This window comes from Drosophila miranda, chromosome 3 (genome assembly GCF_003369915.1).
Source record: "Drosophila miranda strain MSH22 chromosome 3, D.miranda_PacBio2.1, whole genome shotgun sequence".
Classification (NCBI taxonomy): Eukaryota; Metazoa; Arthropoda; class Insecta; order Diptera; family Drosophilidae; genus Drosophila; species Drosophila miranda.
Window position 1 is genome coordinate 16455159 of NC_046676.1, and position 27705 is coordinate 16482863.

At 44.1% G+C, this 27705-nt stretch overlaps 1 protein-coding gene and 1 long non-coding RNA gene across 7 annotated transcripts; both read left to right on the forward strand.

The window, feature by feature from the left end:
• The first annotated feature begins 2492 nt into the window (after positions 1–2492).
• On the forward strand, positions 2493–4727 carry LOC108158414. Its single transcript, XR_001775248.2, has 3 exons — positions 2493–2746; positions 2823–4085; positions 4209–4727. It is a non-coding gene; the product is annotated as an uncharacterized LOC108158414 (long non-coding RNA).
• Positions 4728–7414: 2687 nt separating this feature from the next.
• On the forward strand, positions 7415–27059 carry LOC108160393 (myc box-dependent-interacting protein 1). 6 transcript variants are annotated; one of them, XM_017294381.2, is made up of 10 exons: positions 7415–8112; positions 22093–22228; positions 22312–22502; positions 22585–22689; positions 22760–22930; positions 22994–23075; positions 23180–23305; positions 24315–25049; positions 25930–26072; positions 26212–27059. In XM_017294381.2, exons 1-10 carry the CDS (start codon positions 8044–8046, stop codon positions 26290–26292), a joined length of 1839 nt encoding a protein of 612 aa, XP_017149870.1. In that variant the 5' UTR covers positions 7415–8043; the 3' UTR covers positions 26293–27059. The 6 variants fall into 6 exon arrangements, with proteins under 6 accessions (XP_017149870.1, XP_033247249.1, XP_033247247.1 ...); XM_033391358.1 differs by having other exon boundaries at positions 7417–8112; positions 24375–24836; positions 25906–26072; XM_033391356.1 differs by having other exon boundaries at positions 7418–8112; positions 24315–24836; positions 25906–26072.
• The last annotated feature ends 646 nt before the right edge of the window (positions 27060–27705 follow it).

The following is a 27705-nucleotide window of genomic DNA, read 5'->3' on the forward strand; positions in this document are numbered from 1 at the left end:
TTCACCCGTTTGGGGCCAGCAACAACCCGTCACTCACTCACTCACACACACACACACACAGCACACACATCAAGTATTTGGCGGGCATTCGAGAGAGAGAGAGAGCAAAGTTGCGCGGCGCACAGCAGTGAGAATGGAACTTCAAAGAGAGTGGTTCAGTGTAAATATAACTTGAATGAAAGTGTATTTGTGCGCGGGCTTCTGCTGGCGGGAGTCAAATCGAAACCGCCTTGACTTGAAGATCATCATATGCCACCAGCACACCACCTCCGCTGTGCATCTTGATTGGGCCACCCCATCACCCACCCACCCAATGCGAACCCCCAGTTGGTTGCCTCAGCGTTTGTAAACAAATATTGAAACCCTGTACAGCCGCACAAAAGCTCCGAAGCTTCCCTCTCTCTCACAAGTCCTTTAGATATTAGCACGGAGAAAAAAGCCAGTTGGTTTGTATGCGTTTCCTCCTTTCGTCCTATATCTTAAACTCTCTCAATTACCGTGTGGCACTTTTTGTTATTGTATTTTTTGGATCCGCCATCATCGGCATTGCCAGTGCATACCAAACATACATACACATGTCATGTACGTATGTATGTGCTGCGTGTGCCTCTGAGCGCGCATAGTGGAAGAGCTCTGGGCTCCAACGCAAAATTGGGGCGTTCATGGCAGCTGAATGTGTTTGTGTGTGTGTGCGACTGTGTTGCTGTGTGCTTGGGGGAGACATGTGGGCAAAATTTTCCCTCCATTTTTTTTTGTTCTCGTTCTGCTGCTCTATTACGTGCACACGAACATTATCTTATCTGTTTTGTTAAGTGTATACATAGCACAGAATACGCAGCACAAAGTAGACGGGCAAGAAATATGCAAAAATTGTTAATCACTTATTTTCTTTGCACTGTCTGGCATCACAACAATCTCTAAATCTTGATTCATTTTCTCTTATTTATCGGACAGGGGAGTGGAGACACCGTTATTAGTAGTTTTTAATGCACGAATTAATATTTTATTTAGATTTTGTGTTACTTTCTCACTTACACACACACACACACACGCACACACTCAACACAGACGCATTACCGCTGCGCTATTAATAAGTTTCGCAAATAAAACATATGGATGTAGAGAGAAATATGTACAAAATAGCTAAGGCATATACTATACTACTCGTACTATAGTCATAGAAGAAAGCTGTGTAAAATTGAAAGAGCCGAAACGAAATGAGAAAACGAACCAAGAACAACAAAAAAGAACAAGAAAAGGCAGACGGACTGGTGTGAAGAGGAAGAGCACAAGATGTGAATAAGAAGGAGAGGCTGAAGCAAAAAATGATGCTCTCATTGTGTGTGGTGGCGGCGCTCCGTGGAGCTCCGTGGGCCGGGGCTGGGGCCAGCCAGCCAGCGCCAGCGGGTTATATTATTCAGTGTTGGGAGCCATTTAAATGTACGAGCACACACACACTACATGCGAATGGCGCATCAAAGCAAAAGTCAAGATAAGCGCACGAACTGAGAGGGAACGAATCAACGAACGAAAATAAAACGACACTACGTTGAAAAAATACAGTCAGTTCATAAGCAAGCCAAAAGCAATGGTTAAAACTTGTGTATGTGTTGTGTCTGTGTGACGCTCTCCTCCGCCCATGTGTGTGTGTGTGCATGTGAATTGCTGTGCGTGAGTGTGAGCAGCAGCACAAACAACAACCACGTCGCAGTCGTCGACGACTTTTTTTTCTGTGCGCTTTATATATGTATTCGGTTTCTCTATCCCACTGAGCGTGTGTGTGTGTATATAAACCAATTGAAATTGACCTAACCTAAAAATGTTGTATTTTTCACAAGTTTTAGCTGCTCGTTTGCCACTACCAAAATTTGTTTGATTTCACCAAGTGCACTTGAAGGATATTTCATATTCATGATTTTGCGGACCGCCCCACCTCCCCCGCGCCTCTTTCAACTTACATCAGCAACGGCTGGGCTTCTCATTTGCTTCGGCTGTGTATATACTCGAAAGATGTATATATGCGTGTGTGTGTGCCTTTATATTTACTATAAACTGCCATTTGGTTGGGCTTGTTATTGGAAACTTTCACGTTTTACGCTGTATTTTGCACTTGCAACTATTTCCCACACTTTTTACCAATTTTCACCTTTTTCTTTCGCCAAAATATAGTTTTTCTGTATAATCGAGACTTGAAATATCGCTGGGGCCGTTTTTATTCAATTTTTTTTTGTTACAACGGATTCTTTTTTGTTTTACCGCGTTTGTACTATTCTGTTTCGTTTAAATAATTTTTTCTCTGTGAGTTTTTACAGATATTCACACAGTTTAAGCGAGGAAACGTTTTTCGTACATCTTAACGCCGCCGCAAACATTTTCGATTGAACGGCCAGCAGTTCGTCGGTTTGCCTGCTGCTTGCGACGGGCAGAGAGAGAGATAGAGAGAGGTGGCCTATGTATGCGTGTCTGTGCGTAAGTGTGTTGGTGCGAAGTAGCAACAAAAGAGCGCGAGAGAACATCAAGTCGCAACAGAGAGACAGAGCTCCAGAGCGGAATAGAGGGAGTGTAAATGCGCGCGCGCAGTGTTGCTTTGGAATTCATTTGCCGTCCCGTCGCTTCTGTTGCTGCCTATGAACATATCAAATAGGGTGGCAACGCAGCAAACCACGGACTCGGGCGCGCATTAAAAATGAGAAACATTGCTGTTGCTGCTGCTGCTGTTGCTTGAGATGTGAGAGGCAATAAAAAAGTACATAACAGATGCCCATGTACTTGGGACACACACATATTTGACCGCCTGGGTTCTAAACTGCAATCTCTTTCAGTGGAACCGTGTGCGAGTGGAAGGAAGTTTGCTCCATGCTCTTGCATGCTAATGGCCTCTGGGGTCTTCGGTCTACAGTCCAGCGATTGAGGCGAAATAAATTGAGGAAAGAAAAGATCGTCGTGAGCAGCAGCAAATGAGAAAAATGGCGCTTAGAATTTGGATAAGTAACAACTGCTCAGAGAGTCAAGTCGGATGACTGGGAAATTACGTAAGTGCAAAAAGCACCAACACAGTTACGGTGCGAAAGAGCCGGCACGAGAGCTTGCAAAACAAGTCGGATACAGGGTGTCCGCATTGGCAACGTGACGCGAGCAACAATGCCATGGCAACATTACCAGGCGATACCCTGTTTTGGGTCGAGAAGAGCGAGAAAAAGAGCGAAACCCATACACTTAATAATGTGTGCTGTATACAAGCGGCGGCGGTGGCGACGTCGGCGTCGATACTCTTGCAGTACATAATGAAATCGACAAAACTGAAAATCAGAAACCAAACGGACTACAGAACAGGCTACAACTCTGCCACGGTTACACTTTGCGGCGGCAGTGGCGGCGGCACATATACACCTACTACAATCCACAACCTCCACCACCTCGCTCACGCACACAGGCACTCACAAAACGCACACTCTCGTACTCGTGGCCGTGTGGCTTGTGTGTGTGTGTGTTGTGTGTAACGTAGAAAGGCAGCAAAGTGCATCTCACCATGACAATGGCGGTAGAGCCGCAGCGGAACCGTCGTCGATGGCCACCAGAGCATACTCTTCCCGTCGCCAAACCCAAAAAACACATGTTGGAATCTCAAATTGTTTCTGGAAGAAGCAGGCAAAAATGAAATCTGTACACGCGAAAAATCTGGCGTGGGGTGGTGGAAATGGAAACCTTGCAATTATCGATTATTTCGCTCATTGCGCAATGCAGACCGGACGGACCCACAAGAGAGAGAGAGAGAGTTTAAGGGAGCGCTCTCCGCTCTCTATGGCACCTTAGCACCTGATATGCGGGAACGCACAGCTACTGTCGATGGCTAATGCAAATCAAGTGCATCCAAAACTTGGAGCAGCAACACGAAGCTCCTCTCGTCAGTAGACTGAAAGTTCAAAGTTCACTTGCAGCTTGTGCAGCGCATGTCTAGGCCCAAGCCTGCAGTCTCCCCCCTCTGATGATTGCAGTTCAACATCCCTTGGAGCAAAAGGGACAACCACACCTCTGTGTGCCACCCACGCGCTAGATTGTGATTGCGGTTCCAGTGCTGCGGGAAGGTTTGTTTGCCTTTCCAGGTATTATTGATGTTCCCGACATACGTATGTAGTACATATATGCCGAAACATCAGTCTGATGCCAGGTGGTTCCGTGCTTTCTAATTACCCGTGTGCTAATTTTAGGCCTTCGATGGAGTATGGCCACATGCCGACGACCAGGCCGAAGCCCCTCGGCGAAACAGTACCAGAAGACACGACGCAGTCATTAAATGCTCCACCAACAACAACAGGCAGAGCTGACCACAACGGGCGCACATTTTATCAGGCGAAAAGATATACACGTGAATGCATATGATATGTAATAGGTGGCCCCACAGTTTCTAATTTCATGTGTGGTCAGCCAATTACCAAATATTTTCAGTTTGTCACTTGAGCAAGCTATCTGCTTGGATGCCAAAAACACCATTAAAACAAAAGAAGGGAGCTGATGATTAGACGTAAATTAACAAAGACAGCTTTAAAAAGATGCAGACAACAATAAATTAAAACAGTCTTAGTGGAAGATACTACTGCTACTGCTACTACTATTTGTTTTAAAAATGTAACCATGACAATATTGAGCACCACCGAACCGTAACCGAAAATGTAAGAAATTGTTGAACGACTAATACATGTACTCGTGGAATGAGTCTCCAACATCAAGTTCAAGACTTGTTCGATGGCCTCTGTTAAATTGCAAGCAATCGTCTGCGCGGCAAGTGCTTCTCGCTCCAAGCTGAGAGGGCAGAGATCGCGACGAGACCACCAATCTAGGCCCAGAGACCCAGGCATCTAAAACAAATACTGAGAAATGAAGTGTGTGTTTGCTCGTGTGAGTGCTGTGCGCGGTGGAGAGTTCAAAAATGAAGTGCGCCGACTGGGAACTTGTTTTTCAAGTTTCCAAACAGCCGAAAGCCCAAACCAGACTCGGACCCAGTCGAAACTTGACGCGCTTCATAAAGAAAATTGGGGGAAAACGTCTTGTGATGGCCGCAAAGAAAGCACAAAAGAATGCATTTATACGAGTGTGTGGCTGTGTGTATCTCTCTCTCAATCAACAGAGCAGTAAGCTTGATTTCAAAGAATTATTTAATTAGAATTTACACAAAATCCCCGACCAACCGAAGGCTAAGCACAGTGTGGATCACCTTGTAGCCAGACACACACACACACAGATGCACGAATATATGTAGCTGGGAGAAGCTGCCAACTTGTTTTTATATTCTTATTAAACTTTTGGCTATTAATTTTTGATTATGTTGACAGGTTGATATCAGGAGGCATCATATAAATATAGTTATGTTAAATAACATTTTTAACTAGTTGGCAGTCCTAGTTTAGGTGCTACAATAACAAAAGTTGAGCGCGGTAAACGCTCTGCCTCTGTGTGTGCGCCTATGTCTGCTGCCTATATTCAACATCTTCCTTCCCTTTTTATTTGTATTTACTGAATGGCATTGTTTCTTTTTAATTTTATTAAATCAAAGACAATTAAAAATGACTACACACACATACACACGTGCCAGCAGATTGCGGAACTTTAATTTACCTACACATACAGACGTTTCACGAAACGAACAAAAAAACAAGCCGATAAGAAATATTTCCACAATGCACACAGCACTGCCTCAGCATTATTAACAATTGTAACTGTTATTTGCTCGGTTCATCAGCAATTTATCGGTAAATCTTGTCATTGATAAAGGAAATTCCACTTTCTAACCTCAAAACAAAGAACCTGCTGGGAGTGGGGTAGACAAAATGTTGTATGCTCCATTCACATCCCTCAGAAAGGCCTACTACAGCGAATGTATTATTTTTAAATATTTAATGCCCACTGGAGGTGCCGTTTGCCGCCTATCGTAATCAGTTGGGGCGAATTGAGGTTAGGTATGAGCTTCTGGCACACACAAACACATGCAGAACACACACGCACACAAGGGCGCGCATTTTTATATTTTTAGTTTACATACCTGAATAGTTTTAAGGCTGATTTTAACACAGGTTGAGGTTCTTTTGTTTGTTTCACTCTTTTGCAATCAGCCAACAGATGGGGCTCATAGTAGATTTACAGCTTTTATCAACTATTACTTTCAGCTGATGGCCCTGAGGGTAGGGCAGGAGGTAGGGTAGGGGAAAAGAAGCGCGTGAGCTTGCTGCTTCTTCACATTTGCAACAAAGATACACATGCATGTACACTCGCCACAAGCACCCACACCCCTCACAAAAATGCACTCCGAATCGATTTTATGCTGCCCCAAAAGAGCCAAGACTCTCCTCCTTCTTTATTGTATGCAACGCACATAAACTACACCACACTCGTGCTTCAGTTTTTTGTAATTGGTTTTTCATAAACTCACGTCTACCACATATGCATATGTATGTATGTAATCATGTATGGTTTGCGGCCCATGTGTCCAGATTTTACATTTGCCGAGAGGATATCTTTTCGCGCGCTGTGTATACCTTGAGTGCGAATTTTTTATGTTACTTTTCGATTTAATTATTTTGTCAACAACAACACAAGTACAGTGTATTGATACAGTATGCTAGGCAGTGTGACCGCGGATTTGTCCATAGAATGTACGGTCTGGTGTTCAGAAATATACCGTAAATATACCGGCGAACTATTTGTATTCGAATTCCATCATATTCCTCGTTTTTGATATTCGGTTGAGTATTACTAGCTAGCTAGGATCCTTAGCTCTGAATTCATAATTTTATCCGATTGGCGAATCACTTTCCTACAAGACTGGTTAAATTTAAGTTATAATCTCGATTCAATTGTTTGTACAGTAAGGTTAAAAGTCAACAACAATTTCCATTTTTGTACATGGTAAGTACACCATAACTACGAATTTACTACATATTAACTACATTTCATGTTAGCTATGGCTGTCAATAACATTTCTACACAATTTCTACATTGGTGGGTGGGCTCATAGCGCGTCTGAAAATATACTAAAAAATACTATGAAAAGTAAAAATGTTAGGCATTTTAGGGTGCTGCCAGACCGATGTTCAATTTTCCCGCTCAATACTATCGAAGGTGGGCTAATTTTTCAACCATCGATAGTGTCGATTTTTCCCCAGCATTACAGTATGCCCGTAGCCTGTGGCTTATTGGTCAAATCTTAATTCAAAAGAAAGATCCCGAAAAATCATGTACGCGCTCGAGTAATACCAATTGAATTTTGTATTTTTTGTGTTGTGCTTACAATAAATTTATTTTAAATAGCTCTGATCTATATTTATTAATCTATTATTGAGTTGTTGCAGCCCTGAAGGAATGCCAACTTATCTTTTGCCTGAAAATCCATATTTAAGACAAGTTGGCGGGGCCACGCCAATGTTATTGAATATTTGTTGTTTGTGATTGTTAATTTCAACAATTTAAACTTTATTCATTGCAATTGCCTAGCTAACGACAATTCAAGTAAACTGCGACTAGCTAAACAGTATCGTGCCCCGCCTAAAAACAAAATAGCGGATCGTGTGAGAGCGAGAGAGAAAAACGGTTTTTGTGGCGCTCTTTCGCTCTCTCTCTCTCTGTGGCCCCAACTGGGGCCCCCACTCATTCTCGTCGCCGTTTGGAGCCAAATGAATCTGTCGACTACTGCCGCTCTGTGAGTCCCGTTCCGTCTGCAGCAGCGTCAAGTTTGAAAGATTCGTTCGTCGTACAACTCGCCTACGTCTACGTGCCATTTTTTTTTTTTGAAAAATCTGCATAAATTTGACCGCGTCTGAAACTGCATAAAAATAGCAGAAGCCAGCGCGAAAAACAGCGAGGCGAAAATAAATACATATTTCGGTTTAACAAGTGTGTGGCGCGCGATTGGCTCGTCGTTGGGTGTTCACTGTGCATTTAAAGTTATCATATTTACGTGTGTGGCCGCTGGTGTGCCAGGCCAGTGCATATAAATATATCTAAAATCCATTTAATTATAAATTAAAAACCCCATCAACTCAACCACACTGAATGTCCGAGAATAAAGGCATCATGCTGGCCAAATCTGTTCAAAAACACGCTGGACGTGCCAAGGAGAAGGTGAGTGCAAAGAGATTGCCCTTTGAGGGCAGCTCCCAGCTTCAGTTGCAGGTTCAGGTGCAGTTGCAGTTGCAGGTGGCATACGGCGCAGCAACGCCCACGCATGGTGGAAGGTTCCTTTCACAGTGAACTGCTGCTCCCACCCCCCGCGTGTAATCCTCGTGACATATGCTTCGTTCCAGCCACAGCCAAAGCCAAAGCCAAAGCCATGTCCCTGCCCCAGTTTCTAGCTGGGTCACCAACACTCACACACACACACACAGGCACAAGCATGGGGCAGGGCTTCTCCATCGATTTCCAGTCATTCTATTTAGATCTCTGCCAAAAGAAATTAGGAAAACACCTCTCCAAAAGCGGTAATCCCTTCTAATACACGTAGTGCTGGGACCTGCTTTCACTGTAGCTGGGAGACACCTGTCGTGGGACCCAATCCAATCCGTTTAATATCCGATTCCAGTTCCCTGATGATGTTCATCTTAAGTACTCCCTTTCAATACAATCCAATCCCATCCCATTCCATCCAATCGAATCCATTCATGAGATGCGATGCGATGCGATTGTTGCGCTGTTACTTTACTGCCTCTGGACTGGACTCTGTTTCATCTTAACCGCAGATGCGTACAAGTGAAAGTTTTTGTAGTTTTTGTTATTATTATTTTCGTTTCGTGGAGGTTGGGTTGTGTTCGGTTCGGTTCGTTCGATCCAGCGAAATGTCAATAAAAAGTAGAGGAAAAACAGTGGAGACAGAGGAGCCCAAACAATGTGTAAAAGCTGACCCACTCGATGGGTTTTTGCCAAACAAGTTTACGAGTAGAGTAGATGCCAGCGCATTCCACAGTTCCACAGCGGCAGCCAGAGTCCAGAGAGGTTTGGGTTTGGGTTTGGGTTTAAGTTCGTGTTCGGGTTTGGGTTTGTGGTCTGGGGTTTGGGGTTTGGGGTTTGGGGTCTGAAAAATGTTGTAATCTAGCGCTGAGAAATGCTGCTCTGCTCTACGGATGTGTCTGTGCGAGAGCTGGCATTTAGAGTGGATGGATCTTCAAAGTTCGTTGATATTTCCTCTGCTTCTTCTGTCTTCTGTCCGCACTTTCTGTGTGCTCTTTTTTCTTTGGGATGCGATCTGCTGCTGCGGCGATGGATGGCTCGTGTTGGTCATTAAACTTGGAACCGAAACATTCCCCAGCTAAATGTCATCTTGAGAATAGAGATATTTTTAAAGTAACCGATTTAGATTTCTCCCTCCCTCTCTCTCTCTCTCTCTCTCTCTCTCCTTTTTAAATTGATGGTAATCGAATAAATTCACTTGATTCTCTGTGCTGCAGCAGGCGTACCGTACCATTTCTTTTTAGTAAAATTTCATAATTTACGCTCAAATGGGAAATTATTTTTAAAACAAATATCTCGTTCTCTGGGCCGCCGCTGCTCTATTATTTCGCATGGTGTTGTGCTCAATTTTCAGAAAATTTTATGTGATTTTTCACATCGAGATGAGCACGAAAATTGTTTCAGAGAAAACTTGTCAAGCACAGACACACACACACACACTTAAAAATGGCGATGCCTAGATAGATTTTTATGTGAGGTGCGTTTGGATGCCATGCCCCAACAACTGTTGGCTTTTCCCCGGCACCAGCACCGTCACCGTCACCGTCACCATCACCATCACCATCCCAGACGCGTGAAAATGTCGCTTTTCCTGGCAGTCAATCTTTAAATAGACGCCGCACTCTTTTCCTGTGTGTATGCCTGTGTCTGTGTGGGGTGTGTTTTGGCTTTTGTTTTATAACTCTATGCATACTTTTCTTTAGTTTTTCTATTTTGCAAAAAGACAAATGAAACAACACAACATTTCGCCCGCACTGCTCTAGCTTTAGCAATAGCTCGCCTCGCTCTTTGGCTATTTTTAAGCGGCACCGCACGGAACAGCTGCCAAAAATTGCTCTTTCGTACTCAGTTTCCCATCCCCGTTCTTTAGCATTTGAATCTCTAGCCGAATCTCTAGTCTCTCCGATTGACATTTTATTGGCATCTTCGATCCGTTCCGTACGTTCCGATCGCATGCAGAAACTCAAACTTGCCTCTTGCTTGTTGAACTTCTTGTTGCATTCCACACTAAATGTCATTTGTTTCGCCTGCTTTATTTATACACATCTCATTTCAATGCGAATTTCGTTGTTAACTTGCAATTAGTGGAATTCTTGCAGATAAATATAGAATTTGGGCGAGGAAAAATTTGAAACATTTTAGTTAAATATCGTTATGAATTGTAAAATATCCGTTAGATTATCGGCATTTTGGGTTTGCAGCTGTCAAGCAGTTCTATACGCAAGCAGTGAATAAATCCTGCAAGCAGTTGAAGAGAGGACAAGCGGTACAAATGTACAAAATGTTGGACCAAAGATATTCTTAAACTATTTAATATCGTTATATTTTATTTTAGTTGTGAGAATCCTGCAAGCAATATTCCTGTCTGTTCTATGAGACAGGCTGATTCTTTGCAGATGCTGACCTACATATACATATGTACATATATGTATGTATACGAGTCTAGTGTGTTAAGCAGTGCATTTATTCCGAAAGATAGAAAGGCTTGTGTCATCAGTGTGAATAAATTTGCATGCATAAAGCAGTACATAAATCCTATAAGCAGTATAATTTTCCTCTATATGTATTATAATGCATTTGGAACTCTGTTTTTGTTCATTCCGAGTAATTATGGTATTTTAAAACCCCCCCGCCAACCAATAATACGTCTGCGTAATTCTAAACCGCAAAGATTCTCAGAAAAATAATAAAAATTGGCAATACGTGGAAATACTCGTATTTTGCGGCAGACTTCAAGAGGAAAATGCAACAAAAAAAGGGGAAAAAATCACACACCTGACACTGCACTTTGAGCCTGCGAAGAGAAGCTCTAAAGTTTCAGATAAACGATTTGGGAGCTCGGGGCTGGGGCTGGTGTTGGGGCGCGAATAATTATCAGTGCGGTCTACGCCCCGATACTGAGCCACTCCGAAAAGAGGGGCGTACAACACACTGAGATCGCTTACTAAGCTTTATTCAATCGAGCAGAGAGCAGACGACCCAATGCAAGCGGCACAAAGGCACAGATACAGATGCAGATGCAGATACAGATACAGCTAGAGATACGTATAGTAATAATGCGATTGCGAAATTAATTCAAAGCTTATTACAAACATAAAAAAGTGTTCAATTATTGAAATTACCAAGAGCCAGACAGTCTATGAAAGTGAAGAGCGAAGCATTATGTCTTTTATGTCACTTTCGATTGTATAACAATTGGAATTACTTCACTTTAGCTCGAGACATTGCTTCGTTAATGCACAATTGTGCAGAGAGGGAGAGAGAGCGAAGAGAGTGGACGACACTCCATTGGGTGTGAAGTTCAAGTGTTTGTCTGTAGAACGAACCCCGGCAGCGACCTCCTTGACCCTCTTTCACCTTTTGCAAGTTCTGATCTATTTTGGGTTTCCAGTTTGTTGTTTAACCCCAAACGGAGAAACAAAAGCAAACTTTTGGTAAATTTCTGTGTCAGTGTGTGCGTGTGAGGCGCGTGAAAATGCGCAAGGTCAATTATTCTGTCGATGTCGATGACTAGAGTCCACACGAACGCCCCAAAACCCCATACCGAAAGCACTGATACACCGATCCAGCAATGGAACGTATAGGTAATTTTTGTATCTTTTTATTAGCTCACTCACTCGACACATTCGCAGCACACTCGCGGGGCACACGATTTGCTAATCAGAATTCGAACAAAACATTCACACGGCAAATGAATGGGATTCACCTTGTGGAATCGGCCCAGTGGAGTGTAGGGTACTCCTCGGAAAGCCCATGCTTATGGATACTCGAGTAAATTTGTAAATCTATGAATTGCAAGTGTTTATGTTTACTATAGTCTTGTGGGGGGATATACATAACTTAAAGAAAGATGCCAGAGAATCGCCGCGATTTTCTAGCATCCCACATTTGGAGGGTTTCTTGGATTATTATGGATTATTGTGGATTATTATTCGATTCGGCTGATATGATATTCTGTGATGGTTATTCATGATTTCTGCTCCTCTGTGAACACGAATATGAGGCACGAGATACCTGTTCTCTGGGAGAACAGTGTTTGCATGCACCTGTTTCGGCTCTACTTGAGTGCATGAGACATGAGCAGCTCATCTCATCTCCAGCCGGGGTCCACAATGTGTCATGGTATCAGATTCGGTGCATTGTTTGCATGCGGAAGTGCGGCAGGGCGGGCAAAGAGAAAACTCGGCCAGAACAAAAGAAAAAAGTCCCAGTCCCGAACCTACATAGATCCGAAAACAGATCCCCAAACTGATGCAGAGGACTGCACACGCGATCTGTTGTTGCTCTACTTTGAACTGAAGCAAATATCCCCGCTCTCGGGGCATGGGAACAGCCTGTCCCCAGCCCCGTACCACACGAAAGTGTTGCCTTATTTTATTACCTTTTTTTAGCTGTTGTTTTAGGTGGATAGAAAACTGGTTTCGCGCTTAAACTGCGCTTCAGCTTACGCAATCAGCACTCGTTAATTATAATTTATACATATAATATTTAAATTTAGATACTCGCTGGAATGCAAATGCTAGGCACCTCCCTCCCTGGACACCTATGCCCTATCACCCCCATCACCAGCTAATTGAATCGCTGGAAAACTTTCTTTTAAACGGACTTCTCCAAAAACCAAAAGGGAGGCTTATGTTACGTAAAGATTGTTGCATTTTATCAGATAAATTAATCCGTTTTCATATACAACAAATAATTATACAGGGCGAGGGAACCAAAAGTGGTTCCAACGCGAATGAAGTAGCAAGAGTTTATGGAACAGTTTATGGATCGTATGAACACTGAGTACCAGCTTTTCTCTTCGTTAGAATTCGTTGATTTCTGCATCGTCTATTGTTGATATTATTACTATTAGATTAGAAGATGCCTGTAGTCTAAGCTCCCGCCAGTTATTGGGATCTCCTCCTCTATTGTGCAGGGGCATCCACAGGTGTCTCTCTCTACCAGATTTGGTTTTTTCGAGGGCATGCATCATCTTGGGCCACAAAAAGTGTATCTGCCGATTCGGTGGCAGAAGCTTCTTTTGGTTCTTTTCTCCTCTATTTGGTTCATTCTGATTTCACTGTGCGCCTGTTACGCTCCACTGGCTATTAGCATAGGAATTAGCATAGTTCAAAATTTGCATCGGATGCATGGGGGGGCCGCTCTGTGCCACCTGCAGCACATCTGCCAGCAGCCGAAAGGCGGGAGGGGGGAGGGAGGAGGGGGAGGGGGTGTACTCGAGTACTCGTGCAATTGTGCCGCTTGTTTGGCAACCTTCACGTTTTTTTGTGGCTCGATCTTTCTGCTGCTGTTATTGCCCAATCAGGGACAATTGTTGGATGCTGTTGGATGCCCCATACTGCACCGGTACAGTGCACTCCCCCCCGGCTCGTTAGCGTCGGGTGGCAGCGCCCGCTCCAAAGCCGCAAAGCAAACGCTTTCGCAGATGGTTTCCCTCCACTTATATCGAGGTTATGAGCAATTTTCCCCTAAGCTCTGCTCCGGCGACGCTTTATGCAATGCCCAGGGCGAGAGACAGAGGGGTGGAGGGCCAGGGCTGGGAGGGGGGGTTGGTGGGCTGGCAAGTAGTTAATTTCAATGAGATTTACACGCCACAAATGGGGGCCAGAGGCAAGAGCTATCTCTGTTTGACTTTTTCAATGTCAGTTGCATAATTTGTGCAACGCCGCGGCGCTCGCTCAAGTGGTTTCTGTGGTTACTGCGGCCATGTGGCACTTTACATCATAAATGCTGTGCAGTTTTCGGGATCGAATCTTTAATCTTTGTACGTCATTTCGGGGCAATTGATTGTGCATTAGGCGCAGCAATTCCCATGAAAATAGCACAGATCGAACCAATGGAAATGCAAACCATTGGGGTGGGCAGGAGAGTGGGTGGTGGAGAGGGGTAGACCAATCTATGCATGTTGAAAGAGCCACAGGATGGATGTTCCGAAGCCCCCCAAATCTATCCACCTATCCAGCGGCCCAGAGCGAAACAACAAACAAGAGTCATGCACACGACATGTGTTTTGTGTTTGAATTCTCGGGCATTCTCTTTTGCACTGTGTCCGCTTGTGCGTGTGGCAATAATCTTGTTTTTCGCAGGTGGCTTTTCCACGTCTTGGCTCGAATTCTGGTTCAGTGCGTAGCCAGGTGCAGTTTCCTCAGGTGCAATCCCTCAGTGGAATTCCAATTGGCTGCAAACCGTTTGGGGCATCGATCAACTGGAAAATCCCCGATGCTGTTCGTTTTGTAAATATATTTTTCTGTGATGCCGGCATGGATTTGTAATTAAAAGCAGTTCACTGACTCGCGCATACTCGTATTTTCCATTGCGAAATCGAGGAAAGATACAGATACAGAGATGGAGATGGAGATGGAGTGGCGGGGAGTGCTGTAAATATTGTCAATCTCCGGCGATGCGTGTCTGCCCTGTCGTGGTGGGGACGGGGATCTGGCGGGGCCGACAGAAAAAATAAAGCGAGTTTCCATGTTTCTACGATCCTAGGGCTAATTTTAGGCTGTGCCGACATGACGTATACGTTATATTTCAATTTGATTGCGGAAACCGTACTCATTCCCTTATCATTTAGATTTGCTTATTACGGTATAAGGAATTCATTCCGACTGATAAGCACTCCGTCCACATTCCGTCTTCGGTTCATGTTTTCCCTGTAATGGAACATACACACAGACACACACACACGTACATACATGTGTACCCCTCTCTCCCCGTCTTTCATTATCACAGCCCTCCGATTGGAGCGAGGGGGGGGGGGGGGGGGGGGGACAAGGGCCGTGTTATGCAATGGCCATTATCACTTCATGATTTGCCAAACGCTGCAAACGATAAGCTGCAAAAAGTGCCTAAAACCATTGGCCCCCCCATCACGTCCCCCAAATTGATGCTCGACTCGAGGCGCACCTGTGCGTCCTCCTGGAAAAGAGAGAGGCTCCGAAAACAAAGTACATGTCGTGCATCGGCACCCAAGCATTTGAGGAGTTTCCAGTGGTTTTCCACGCTGCTCTTGACCCATTTTCCATGGCCGAGCGGCTTTTTGTGACTGAGATTTGTTAACGATCTGTTTACTGATTGGCCAATGCGTGCGGTCTGGACATTATTTCATGCGATTCGTCACGTGCCATAAACTACAGTGCTTTCAGGGTTTCTACTCTGCTTTTTTTTTTGGCTATCTCTGGTCTGTGGCTTTCCATGCAAATCACGTGCCTGCTCTGGGTCTTCAATCTTTGTTGATTGATCTCAAACAAGTGGCAAACACTTGAATGAGTTCACTTTGCGCTTCAATGCTAAACGAGGGATACAGATACAGATACTATTGTAACTACGGGCAGCGTAGATACTCTGGCTAGTGCTAAGTATGAGCTCATGACTTGACCGCATTTACGAACATTTTCGACTTACGAGAACATTCTCAATAGCTTGTGATTGATTAGCATGGATATAATACAATGGCCCCACAGACTTTATATAACCCGAAAAAAGGCATAATGATCTGGCACAAACTCGAGGGTAGGACCGCAATCTTTTCGAGATAAAATGTACACATTTTTTGGCTGAACAATCATCTCTGCTGTAGAGTTTAGTTCTGAGCATCCCACAACTCTCTGGGGAATGATTTATTCTGTCTAGAACGTAGCCTTCTGTAGATAGCCTTTTGTTGATTCATTTACTTAATATCTATTTAGATACATACACCAGATACTAGATATATAGGCAGTGTATCTCCGTGATTTGAGCAAAAAACTAAACTTTGGAAGACGTGATCCGCTCAATGAGAAATTCCCCCGCCGAAGCGATGAATAAAATTCTCAAAATTACATAAGCAGATAATAAGCCACACAGATACTCTCGCACACCAAACACACAGGTACAATTCAGCAAAAAAGCGCTTAAAAACAATTCGCAACAACAATAAAAAACCCGTGTCGCCATGCAATAATCTCAAAAGCTGCTGAAACGACAACAATTGTTCGGCTCGGCTTCCGAGCAGAGCTAGAAAAGAGCATCTACGAGATACACAACTGGACGTAGACAGAGCCGCAGATACATGCATATACCTATAGGTTGCCAGATGCGTGCTCGACGGAAGTGATTTTGTTTTTCATCAGTAATATTTATATAAAGGAAAAGTAAAAATATATAAAGGAAAACCTGTCTCCTCGATGATTGCATCTGGCATCAGAGAGTTTGCATAATCGGATCTACAAGTGAATCCTGAAGGCACTCCACGTATCTCCTGGATTTGCCAGACTCTAGAGAGAACTTGGATCTGATCTGAAAGTATATTTCGATTATTCAGGGGGCCAATACTAATACAAATACTCTACTGCATTTGTTGGCCGTTTCCACTCGTATTCCGCTTGCGATTTCGAATTTGTTTTCTATTTATTCCAATGAATAACAAAGAAAGCAGACTAAATGTTTTGGCCTGGGCCTGGGCTTGGGTTGGGTTGGGTTTTCCATTCAGTGGCAGAGGCACTGCAGTGCCAAAACGAAAGTGCCAGCGGATGGGTTGGGTTGGGATGGGTATGAACCCGACGAATGCCATTCGAATTCCGTTTTCATGCACCAAGAAGTAGACATGGGCAATGGTGCTCCATTCGGGTTAAAAAGAATTCCATAAACTGGTTTCTTATCCTATTTTTGGGATTGATTTCTCTGCCCCACGACTGCGACTTTTGGCTAGAATCTAGCGAAATTTCGAATGCGCTAATTGCCAGCCCTCCTCACATGACGGCATACAGGCCTGCTGTAGGAAACATCTTAGATATACAATATGTACATCCTACAGATGCATGTGTGTGGGATAAATATTTGTTTTTCCACGGCTCCCGTCTTCGGTTTCTTCTACTTATGTAGTCTGTAGTCCGCTGCATGTTTGATACGAACTTTCTACAAACGAGTTTCACTTTCCACTCAAAGAAAGTAGCCGAAAAGGCAGGCCGCTAAATAGGCGAAGAAGAAGGCGCAGAAGGAGGAAGAGACTTGAAAAGAGATTATGCAAAAAGGGGCGCAGGGAGGGGGATAATGCATTAATATATCGCCTATCGATCTCTTATGCAATCGAGTCCCCAATCGAAATGGAATTCCAATTTCCAATTTCCATTTCAACTCCAGTTCAAAAGCGACTCTAAAAAGTCTCTTGAAATCATTATTAATGAAAATTAACATAACGATATGCGAGATCTGGAGATCTATGGCCTGTTGGTGTCTGCCGTTGGCCGTCGGCCGTCTGCTGTTTCTGTAGCCATTGTAGCTGTCACATGACACTTGACTGTAGGTGGGGTCTCTCTCCGGTGTCTCTCTCTGGGGTCTCTGCTGGGGTTTCTGTGGGTTCCGGAGTCTGTGGGCAAGGTGTAGAACCGGTTTGTGGCTCCAGAGCAATGATAATTTCTTGCTGTCATCATCATCGACTCAATGAGCACCGCTAAGAGCAAAACGGGGCAACAAGTTGGGGGACTACAAAATAATAATAATAATGCAAAGAAAAATGTACTTTTGTGGTAATAGGTTAGCCTGCACACAGATACAGATACAGAAACAAGCATGCACAGATACACAGATACAAAGGCATGTCATTAAACAAGACACTGGGAAGAGAGAAAGATAGAGAGAGACAGAGAGAGAGAGGCCACAGCTTGGCCCGGCCCGGCCCGGCCCGGACCCAACCGGACCGGCTAAAAAGTCTGTGCCCCTCTGACCGCCCTTCTATTCCCTCCCCTCCCCCTCTCAACAGTCTGTGTCATGGCACATTTCCACATTTCTCTGGCTCTCTCTCTCTCTGTCTTTCGCTAGATTTTAGCCGGCGGCGACGGCGGCGGCGGTGCCCATTATTCATGCCAATTTCTACAAGTTTTTCTCTTGTGTGATTCTTTTTTCTACTTTATTTTTCATTGTCTGTTGTATTTGTTCTTGGTTTAAGTGGACAATGTACAGAGATATAGTATGTGTACCCAAATACATATTTATAGGCGGATGTGTGCACCCTTTTGCTTGTTTCAAGCCCATTCCCATTCATTTCTGTAGCTTTGCAGCTTCCTGGGGAGGCAAGAGAATGGGAACTGTACAGGGAGAAAGGAAGGATGGATAGATTGAATAAAGAAAGACGGAGCAATGCAGGAGCAAAAGGATCCTTCATTCGATTCGGCAGAGTCATGGAAGAAATAACGAAAAGAAATAATCTAGAAATGCAATAAAAGAGCAGAGAATGTGAATGAATTGAGCGATGAATGAATGAATGAATGGAAGAAGGTACACACATATAACCGATTGAAAGCCCTAAGAAGTGAATAAATGATTAAGAGGTATTCCTCAGTTCGAGCTCTGGCATTGCGACTTGTTGCACGCCGTACGTTGCACATGAATTTGTGATTCTCTTGCAACTTGCTGTCTGCCAGCCACTGTCTGTGCTGTGTAGCATTCTTGGCAAAACTGGGCCAACGTCTGCTTATGGCCAAAGCCCCCTACCCCCCTATCCCCCTATCCCCCTACCCCCCTATCCCCTAGTACACTTTGTACACTTTTCATTTGTTTGCACTTGGCTGAGCGTTCCGTTTCATTTCATTAAATTGCAGTCGATGTCGATTCCCCCGAACGGAGTTTGCTCCTCCATTCGAGCCGCTTCACAGACAGCTGTGCGATGTTGTCATCGATCCACAGCCAACCCACATCCTACGCCCATTTCTGAAGCATAACCAAAACCAGAGATTTTTCATTTCACTCTTTCCGAGGTCGCCTCCGACCTGTGGCTGTGGCAAGACGACTGGTGTCTGCGAAGAGACCAAAAGCTTAGCCCACGCTTGGCCACAGACGGAGGGGGCCGGAGGAGGGGGCCAACTCAATCAAATCTTTTGGTATAGATTTATGGCTTTTCCAACCTTCTCTGGCTTGACATTTCCCAATCGAAAGAGTCCCCTCTGGACAGCAGCCTCTACGCACATGCTGTGATCTGTGGTTCTAAAAGTATGTGGAATATGTATGGCACCTACAAATACACACATTTTATATATAGATCCATGATTTTTGGCAACAGAGAAAGAGAAAAGATCCAGAGCGAGAGCGAGGGGAAGCGATTGGTTGGGGAAGAGCGGCGTCGGTTTTTAAATAAATGACAAAATATGCAAAAGGCAGACAGCCGTTCGTTCTACACATACAGACACACCTTGTCCCCTCTTTGCCCCTCTCCTTATAACATATATACTATAGATATATCGTATATAGATATAGAATTCGGTGACGCAAACTGCGACAGACATTACACATGGCCGAGTTGCCCCAAAAAAAAGTGAGAAGAAATACAAAATAGAAGAAAACGGAAGTGGTCGGCCGACGGACGACTGTCCTTGTGGTAGCGCTGTGGTCTCCGCTCCTCTGATAAGATCCCGCGCCTTGGCAACAGCCAGGGCCGCCCCGCATGAATATCCAATAATGATATTAACTTTTTATTGATAATATGGCGTATGGCTCTGCATTGGATCATTGGATAACCCACACAGACACCCACACAGGGGTCTCTCGTCTCCACTTGCCCTCACACTCGCACTCACACTCACACTCACACTGCAGTTACAGAGATCGAACCAACTAAGGAAGTGAAGTAAATAAAAGCCTTAACCAGAGATTGCGGACGACAGACGAGAGACCGTTTGGTTTCAATTACGAAAATGGTCATTAAAATCTCTTGTGACGGCAACAAGTTTGTTGCTTAAGCCCAGAGCCATAGGTACAGGTGTGTGTGTGTGTGCCAGTGGCTGAGTCTGTGTTGGCCATAAAAGGTCCAAACGGGTGGAGCTGCACTTACTTGAAATATGTCTGTGTGTGGATACTCTTGTGCCGCCAAGAAGTATTTTGACTGTTAGGTCAGGTGGTGGGGAGGAGAGGAACTGCAGAAATACAGCATTAGAGCTGTAAGCTGAAGCAGTGTAAGCAGTTAAGCAGTTAACTGTAAGCAGTGTTCGAAGTGTCAAAACTCTGCTGTGTGCACTAAAAGAAGTGCAAGCAGTCGAGGAAGAGGTTACGAAAACTGTACCTAAATGGATACATTTTCTGTGTTTGATAATTGTTTCTTTCTATAATTATTAGAATTATTGATGTTTACCCCGTTTAACCCGTGGCTAGAATTTCCTTTAACCGCTTTCCTTTCCCCAAAAACCCTCAGGTCTAATTCTGATTTTGATGAATATATTTTTTCAAGCGTCTGTCAACCTTACTAAACCATTTTTTCCTCAAATGTAATTCAAAATGGGAAATTATAGATAAGATATTTATGTACGTGCGGTAAGGGCATTCCATGGTCTTCAGGCCTTGGCTACCGTCTTTGGGCAATTCCGTATGCGTGCCACATGGCGCGACTCATTCGACAATCATTCATACCGCATAACGGGGCTTAAACGAGTGGTCAACAAACCGAACATACCTCCCACCCGCCCCCAGAGGAAGTTCCCTTCCGAGTCACTTGTGGCTCGCGAGTATTTATAAATCATACGAGTTTAGTCTCTACAGAGATATACATACATACATATATATGCGCACAAAGTACGATATTGGAAGTAGCTAATTGTCTCTCTCTTTCTCTTTCTCTCTCTCTTTCTGTCTCTTCGTGGCTGAGCGTTGCGCCAAATTCAATTAGCCAACTGTGTTATCTGTTTGGGGGCCAGCTTAGATAGGGCCTGCTCCTCTGGCCACAAATATTTGGCCACATTTGTTGGATCTTCGCAAATAGAGCGTTTTTTGTTCTGGCTGCTTATCGCTCGGGTGTATCTCATTTGGTTATTCATTGCCTATACGCACAGATGGCCAGGCGTGACACTGTACCCATCTCTCTCTCTCTCTCCCACTCTCTGTTTATCGCTCTGTATCTCTCCATCCGTCTCTGTTGCTGGCAGCGTGGGCGATGCTGTAATGACAGAGAAAACTGTTACAAGGCTGTGTCAACTTCTATAGGCATTCCATTGCCCCAGCTAGCATATCCCCCCACTCACCAGTCACCACTCACCACTCTTCGTTTCTGTTTTCACACAGTTTTCCGTTCTGGTTTTTTTTTTGTTGGTGTTTTTTAATTGCTCGTCGAAATGCCATTAGCAGGGGCCATGCCATGCCATGGATAAGTGCCACAAATTGACCGGAGGCTGCCAGTCCGGAGAGTTCAGGCGAAAACTACATTCATAAAAATGTAGGTTCTTAACCCAAATGGCGACGACAGGCCGCCTTTGGACACCAGGCGGACAGACTTGGGACGCCGATAAGCCAGATATTCAGATACGCAAAGCGGATCGGCAAGTGCCAACAGATTTAGCGAATTTTTTCTATTTTCTCACATCCCCAAAGAACAAGAGAATGAGCCTGAAAACAAAAACCCAACGATTGTCAAATAATGTGCATTTATTTATACACTTTGGGCCATTGTGCTGCTCGAATTCTCATTCACTTTACTTGGTTAAAGCCTAGCTAAAAGTTGTTGGGTCCTGCCCACATCTCTGTCGATTGGTATTTGAGCTGCAGAACGGCCTTGCTCCTCCTCCTCCACAGTCTATAGAAACTGGCATATCATTCAAATTCAAAAATTCCAACAGAAACGTAGACAGACAAAAAAAACCCATGACTCCATAATGCGAGAAAATTGGCGCAACAAAATGATAAAGGAGCACGAATTTATATTCAAATTTGAATTAACTGCTTAGCAACACTGCTTTTCATAATTATCCCATGCTTATCTGTACCGCTTTACATAACTGTTCCCTGCTTTTCTTGCGTACAGTAAACTGCTTGATAAGTGGTGGAATTTCTTTACTTAATTTTCAACGAAAAAAAGAGCTTTTTTCTTGTTATTCTGAAACTCTTCTCACAAAGATCTCTTGTAATCCCTTGTTACAGATTCTACAAAACTTGGGAAAAGTGGATCGGACTGCAGATGAAATCTTCGACGACCACTTGAACAACTTCAATCGCCAACAAATGAGCGCCAACAGATTACAGAAGGAATTCAACAATTATATAAGATGTGTTCGCGGTAAGGCACATTATATAGCGAAACGAAATGCCTGTCAGAATCTGTGTGTTTTCAACAATCTTGTATCTTATCTGTTCCGACAGCTGCACAAACCGCCTCCAAGTCCCTGATGGATGCCGTGTGCGAGATCTACGAGCCACAGTGGAGCGGCTACGAAGCCCTGCAAGCACAGACTGGCGCCTCGGACAGCTTGTGGGCGGACTTTGCCCACAAACTGGGGGACCAAGTGCTCATACCACTCAATACATACACCGGACAATTTCCCGAAATGAAGGCAAGCCCTGGCGGAGATTTCCCAGCCAAAGGAAGGAGACCATACTAATGTTTATGCTAATGTATTGCTTGTATCGCTGCAGAAAAAAGTTGAGAAGCGCAACCGAAAGCTGATTGACTACGATGGCCAGCGCCATTCGTTCCAAAATCTCCAGGCCAATGCCAACAAACGCAAAGACGACGTCAAGGTGGGTAGAGAGTGATCCTGTGATCCGTGCTCTTGGCTCTTGGCTCTTGGCTAACATTCTGTTCATTTAGCTGACCAAGGGACGCGAACAGCTGGAGGAGGCCCGACGCACCTACGAGATGCTCAACACGGAACTGCACGACGAGCTGCCTGCCCTGTACGACTCGAGAATACTGTTTCTGGTGACCAACTTGCAGACGCTCTTCGCCACCGAGCAGGTCTTCCACAACGAGACGTCCAAGGTGCGCCCCAGAGCCAATAGAATTGCAGAAAAGCACTTAAATCTCTCTGTTGTACCTCTCCAGATATACTCGGAGCTGGAGGCGATTGTTGACAAACTGGCCACAGAATCGCAGCGCGGCTCTAACACGCTCCGCAAACAGACAAGTAAGTTGTACTGTACATACGAGTGTGTACATATAGCCGCCGTCACATGGCTGATGCTGATTCGTCTGACTCCCCTGACTCCCCTACTCTCCGCTCGCACACAGGCAATGCCATCAAGACGTCGAATCCAGTGCAGACGCCGGTTAACAAGCTGAACAACGCCAGCATCAACAGCACCAACTACCAGAATCAAATTACCACAAACGGGGGCTCCAGTCTGGCGAACAGCCGTAAGTACAGCCCCCTCCTCAGGGGTGTTGTCCCTCTCTTACGCCCACTCTGGCTCTCCTTCTATCTCTGATCCTTAATTATTCTCTGTTACTTATTGAATTATGTTTGTTTCTTTACCCTTTTCGTTATCCTATTCTTTTGCTAAAAACGAACAAATAATTATAATTATAAATTGCTCGAAACTGTACAAAAAAAAATCTCATTGCAAAACCAAAAACCCCCCGCCCCCCATTAAAGAATAACTTTATTTCGGATACTATAAGAAACAGAGCTCAATATAATACACAACATATAGAAAGAATATTCGTATATCCCGCACTGTATAGTCTCTATGGTCTATGAATGATGATGATTTCGCTGTAGTTTTGGCAATTTATAAGATATATGTATTTGTTTTTACTTTTTTTTTTAAATTTATTTGGCAACTAATTCTGTTAACTTTTTCGTTCTAAAGTTGAGTTTTAAACTAAAAACCTTTTGGCATTGCGAGAACATTCCATTTATAGACGATCCCCCGATTGTAAATACAAACAAAATTGTTGGCAGCGGCGGCCTGGGCTAGACCTAATCTGTACTATATAAAAATACTATAGCCTATAAGGTCCGGTCCCCCAATCTCCCCAATGGATCCGAGAGCAGAAGACATGCCATTGTATTTACATGTGTGTGTGGGATGGGCTGGTCCAGGCTGTGGACTGTGGACTGTGGACCGTGGTCAAATGGAATGTTGCATGTTCTTGTCGAAATGGAAATGTCATTTAACGCCCTTTAACCTGCATGTCCTGAGTTATATTTGATTTATTTTCTCTCTTTTTATTTGATCTTTTGTTTGGAATGATGCTCTACTCTCTAACCACAAAAAACAAACACCAATTGAATGAAATAATACAATCGAATCGAATGCATTCAAACACCAAAATCAATTCAACAACAACATCGATCGTATATAAATGCAATCAAAATGAAACCACACAAAAAACACGATAAATATAAACTATACAAATGTAGCAACATCCACGAGCTCGTCCCTGCAAGAGCCGAGATTTGATTCCATTTCTTCAACACCAGAACCGACGCCGGAGTCGCCGTCGCCGCCGCCAATTTTAAAGCAGCGCATCAGTCCAACGCCGGCGGATGGGGTGAATGGTGCGACGACCACAAGCAGCGCCCAAGCAATGGACATTGCCGAGCTAAGCAGTCCGAATGCCAACACGAAGATCACAACCACCACACAGACAACGACAGTGACAAAGACAGAGGAACAAAAAGCAGCAGGAGAGGGAGCAGCAGAATCAGCAGCAGCACCCCTCCAGGTGAACGGTAATGGCAACAACAATCAATCCCCGGCAAGCAGTGCCAGTGCACAGGCAAAGGAGAAGGAAAGCATCAGCAGCAGCACTGCCAGTGGCGGGGGCGGTGGCGGCAAGCATCCCAAAGAGCTGCCCACAACAACAACGAATGCCGAAGCAGCGGCCGAGGCGGCCGCCAATAACGGCAACTCCATCGAGGAGCACAAGCAGAAGAAATTAGGTAATACAGCGATAGGAATCACCACTACTACTACCACCAAGCACTTAGTTACATCAACAGATACAGATAAAGATACAGACACGGTTACAAATACAAGTACAAGTACAGTCAGCAATCAGATCAGTAGGCAATTAGTTCATAGACAAACCGTTAATAATGCTAATAAGAATCCGTTCGAAGAGGACGATGAGTGCATCTACGAGGTTCCCAATGGTGAGTAAACCTCAATACGAGTCCACTGGGTCCACTGTCTCTCTAGCTCCTAGCTCTCTCTCTCTCTCTCTCTTAATCTCTCTGTGTAAATCTTTGTCACTATCTCTCTGCATCCCCCAACTATAAGTACGCTGTGCGCCGTGTCGTCTCGTCAGAGAACTAACTGGGAACAGACCCCAAACACAAAAGGGTCAGGGTCAGGCTCAGGCTCAGGCTCGGGCCTGTCTAATTTTGTTGTCAACTAAAGCCGTAGTTTCCCATTGAGCGGAGCACTTTATATTGTATTGTATTGTAATGTTTGGTGTGTGGCATGCTGCAAGGGGCATCCACTCTAGCAGGCTCTATCGAACCCACTCATCTGACATTGACATTGGCGGTCATCTCTGTTCTCATCCCACGGCTTGCAAACTTATCTCTGTTCTCATTTGGGCTTAGTTTTAATGTCGTATTAATTGGGTGGGAGTGGAGAACGCTACGCTACTGGTTACAGGTGTCCTTCATCACGTATGTAGGCTATTCTTACTATTATTATTGATTTATCCAGCTCAACCACCCACACTCGATTCACGATCAAACACCAATCAATTCCATCCATCCATAATGTCATTCATTAATCGCTTGCACGTACGCTGCTTCAATCGTTGGTTTATTCCCCGCGCTGATACCCACTGACCCCCTCCTGGACACAGAGCCCTGACCACTAACTCCACGAGGAATACTAACCCCGTTTGGCCAAGATTGCAACTTTGTTGTTCCGCTGCGTGCGTTTTTGTCTACTAAACAGAGCTATGCTATGCCACCATTGATGTACACTATGTGCGGAATGTACTTGAGCACGGGTCCTAAACTAAACCAGAACCGCACTTCTCTTTCCACACAGATGCCAACACGGCTGATTTACCGGCCGGCGTGCTCTACCGAGTGAAGGCCACCTACGGCTACGTGAAGGAGGATGTTGACGAGCTGAGCTTCGAAATTGGGGACACCATTCGCGTGATCGAGTACGATGATCCCGAGGATCAGGTAAAGTTAATGCAGTTGAACTCCCTTCTGGGTCGTCCGGTCCTGTCTTGTCCTTGAGCTAGTTTCCCCCTCCCCGCTTGTGGCAGATGGACACACTTCTTGTCTTTATTGAGTGCAGTTTTTCCTTGCCAATTTACAGGAGGAGGGCTGGCTAATGGGTCAGAAGGAGGGCACCAACGAGAAGGGCCTCTTCCCCGCCAACTTCACGCGCCCCATCTGAGCGGTGGTGGACGACCGGAGCCGGGGCTGAGAACCAATCCACCAAACAGCCACACAAACTGCAGTCCTCACGCCACCACACCCCACCCAACATTTTGTTAAACCATAAATATCTACAAAACGGAAATCCCAATCCAAACTTTTGGCCAAACTTTCATTATTAAAATTGTCTTGTTCTGTGAAACGCATTCTTTCGATTAGCAATCCGTCGATTGTTAGAGCAGTGCTTCCAGTTATTATTAATTATTATTGTTGAACGCCATGGCAGACCACACCACACCACGCAAAGGAATATCGAAGCGAATGGCATTAAAACACACACCACACTTTGAGGACGTTTCAAATTTTATTTTCTAGTTTTAAGCCTCGGCAAATCTACGTATACATACATATATTATTTGTTAAAACTACTATTGTGCTCATAATTAATGCGAACAAAGTGTAATAAGTTAAAGGCAACACACACAAATTCAACGCATATCGCTCGAAAGAAAAGAGTAATGTAATTGTTAAAAAAATTAAGAAACAAAGAAGGCGGCATGGAGGAGAATATAACCTTAACCTGAACATTTTGTATGTGTATTTTGCAAATATGTAGTACGAGTTTTTTATAGTCAATTGTGTGTATCGTGTATCTGGAGTGAATCGGGATGGCCAGTAGAAATTCCCGTCTGTTGACTCCAGGACAGGACTTGGATTTTGATTTGGAAATGGAAATTTTTTTCAGATAGGAACTTGTAATTGTATTTTTTTTTTTTTTTTTTTTTTGTTAAACAAACTCGAACTAGCGCCAGCTTTATAACACGAGAACAATCCAATAGTCACTAACAGATCGATTCGAGGTTTTATTTTACTTTAATTGATTATAAATCGAATGAATTGCTTGACCCGACACGAAATAATTGTTTAAATTGTGCACACTGTAAAGTTATTATTTAAAAATTTTTTTATTAATTTAAACACTTATTTATCGCATGAATATATTGAACAAATGATAATAATTTACAAAAATGCAAATAAAACATAGATTAAACGAAGTATTTGGATTTTAAATTTGAACGGAGTGCGGGTAATTTGCAGCACTGGGAGTTCGATATTTGCCAATCGGTAGTATATCGGTGTGGAGCAGCAGGGTGACCGTATTTGGTTAAGGATGACAGCAGCCTATTTTGTGCGGTAGGTTATCGAATCTTAACGATATAAATCGTGGCAGTGTAACCGTATATATCTGTGCAATGTAGAAGTCGTGGAGAAAACATCTTTAATGTAGAGGTTTTTCATACGGCGCTTTCATGGGCCTTAAATGAAGAATTTAGAGCGACAGATATAGAGCACTTTAATCCCTCTAATATCTAAGAGGGACTCTTCCGACACCACCAAATCTGAAGTGCGAGTTAATATGACGCTGGATTGT

Excerpts from the sequence above, each read along its gene's own strand:
- LOC108160393 (XM_017294381.2), top strand. The coding sequence starts at position 8,044 with ATGTCCGAGAATAAAGGCATCATGCTGGCCAAATCTGTTCAAAAACAC. Across the intron at positions 22,503-22,584 it reads GACAATTTCCCGAAATGAAG|AAAAAAGTTGAGAAGCGCAA; the intron begins GCAAGCCCTGGC and ends GTATCGCTGCAG. Across the intron at positions 25,050-25,929 it reads CATCTACGAGGTTCCCAATG|ATGCCAACACGGCTGATTTA; the intron begins GTGAGTAAACCT and ends CTTTCCACACAG.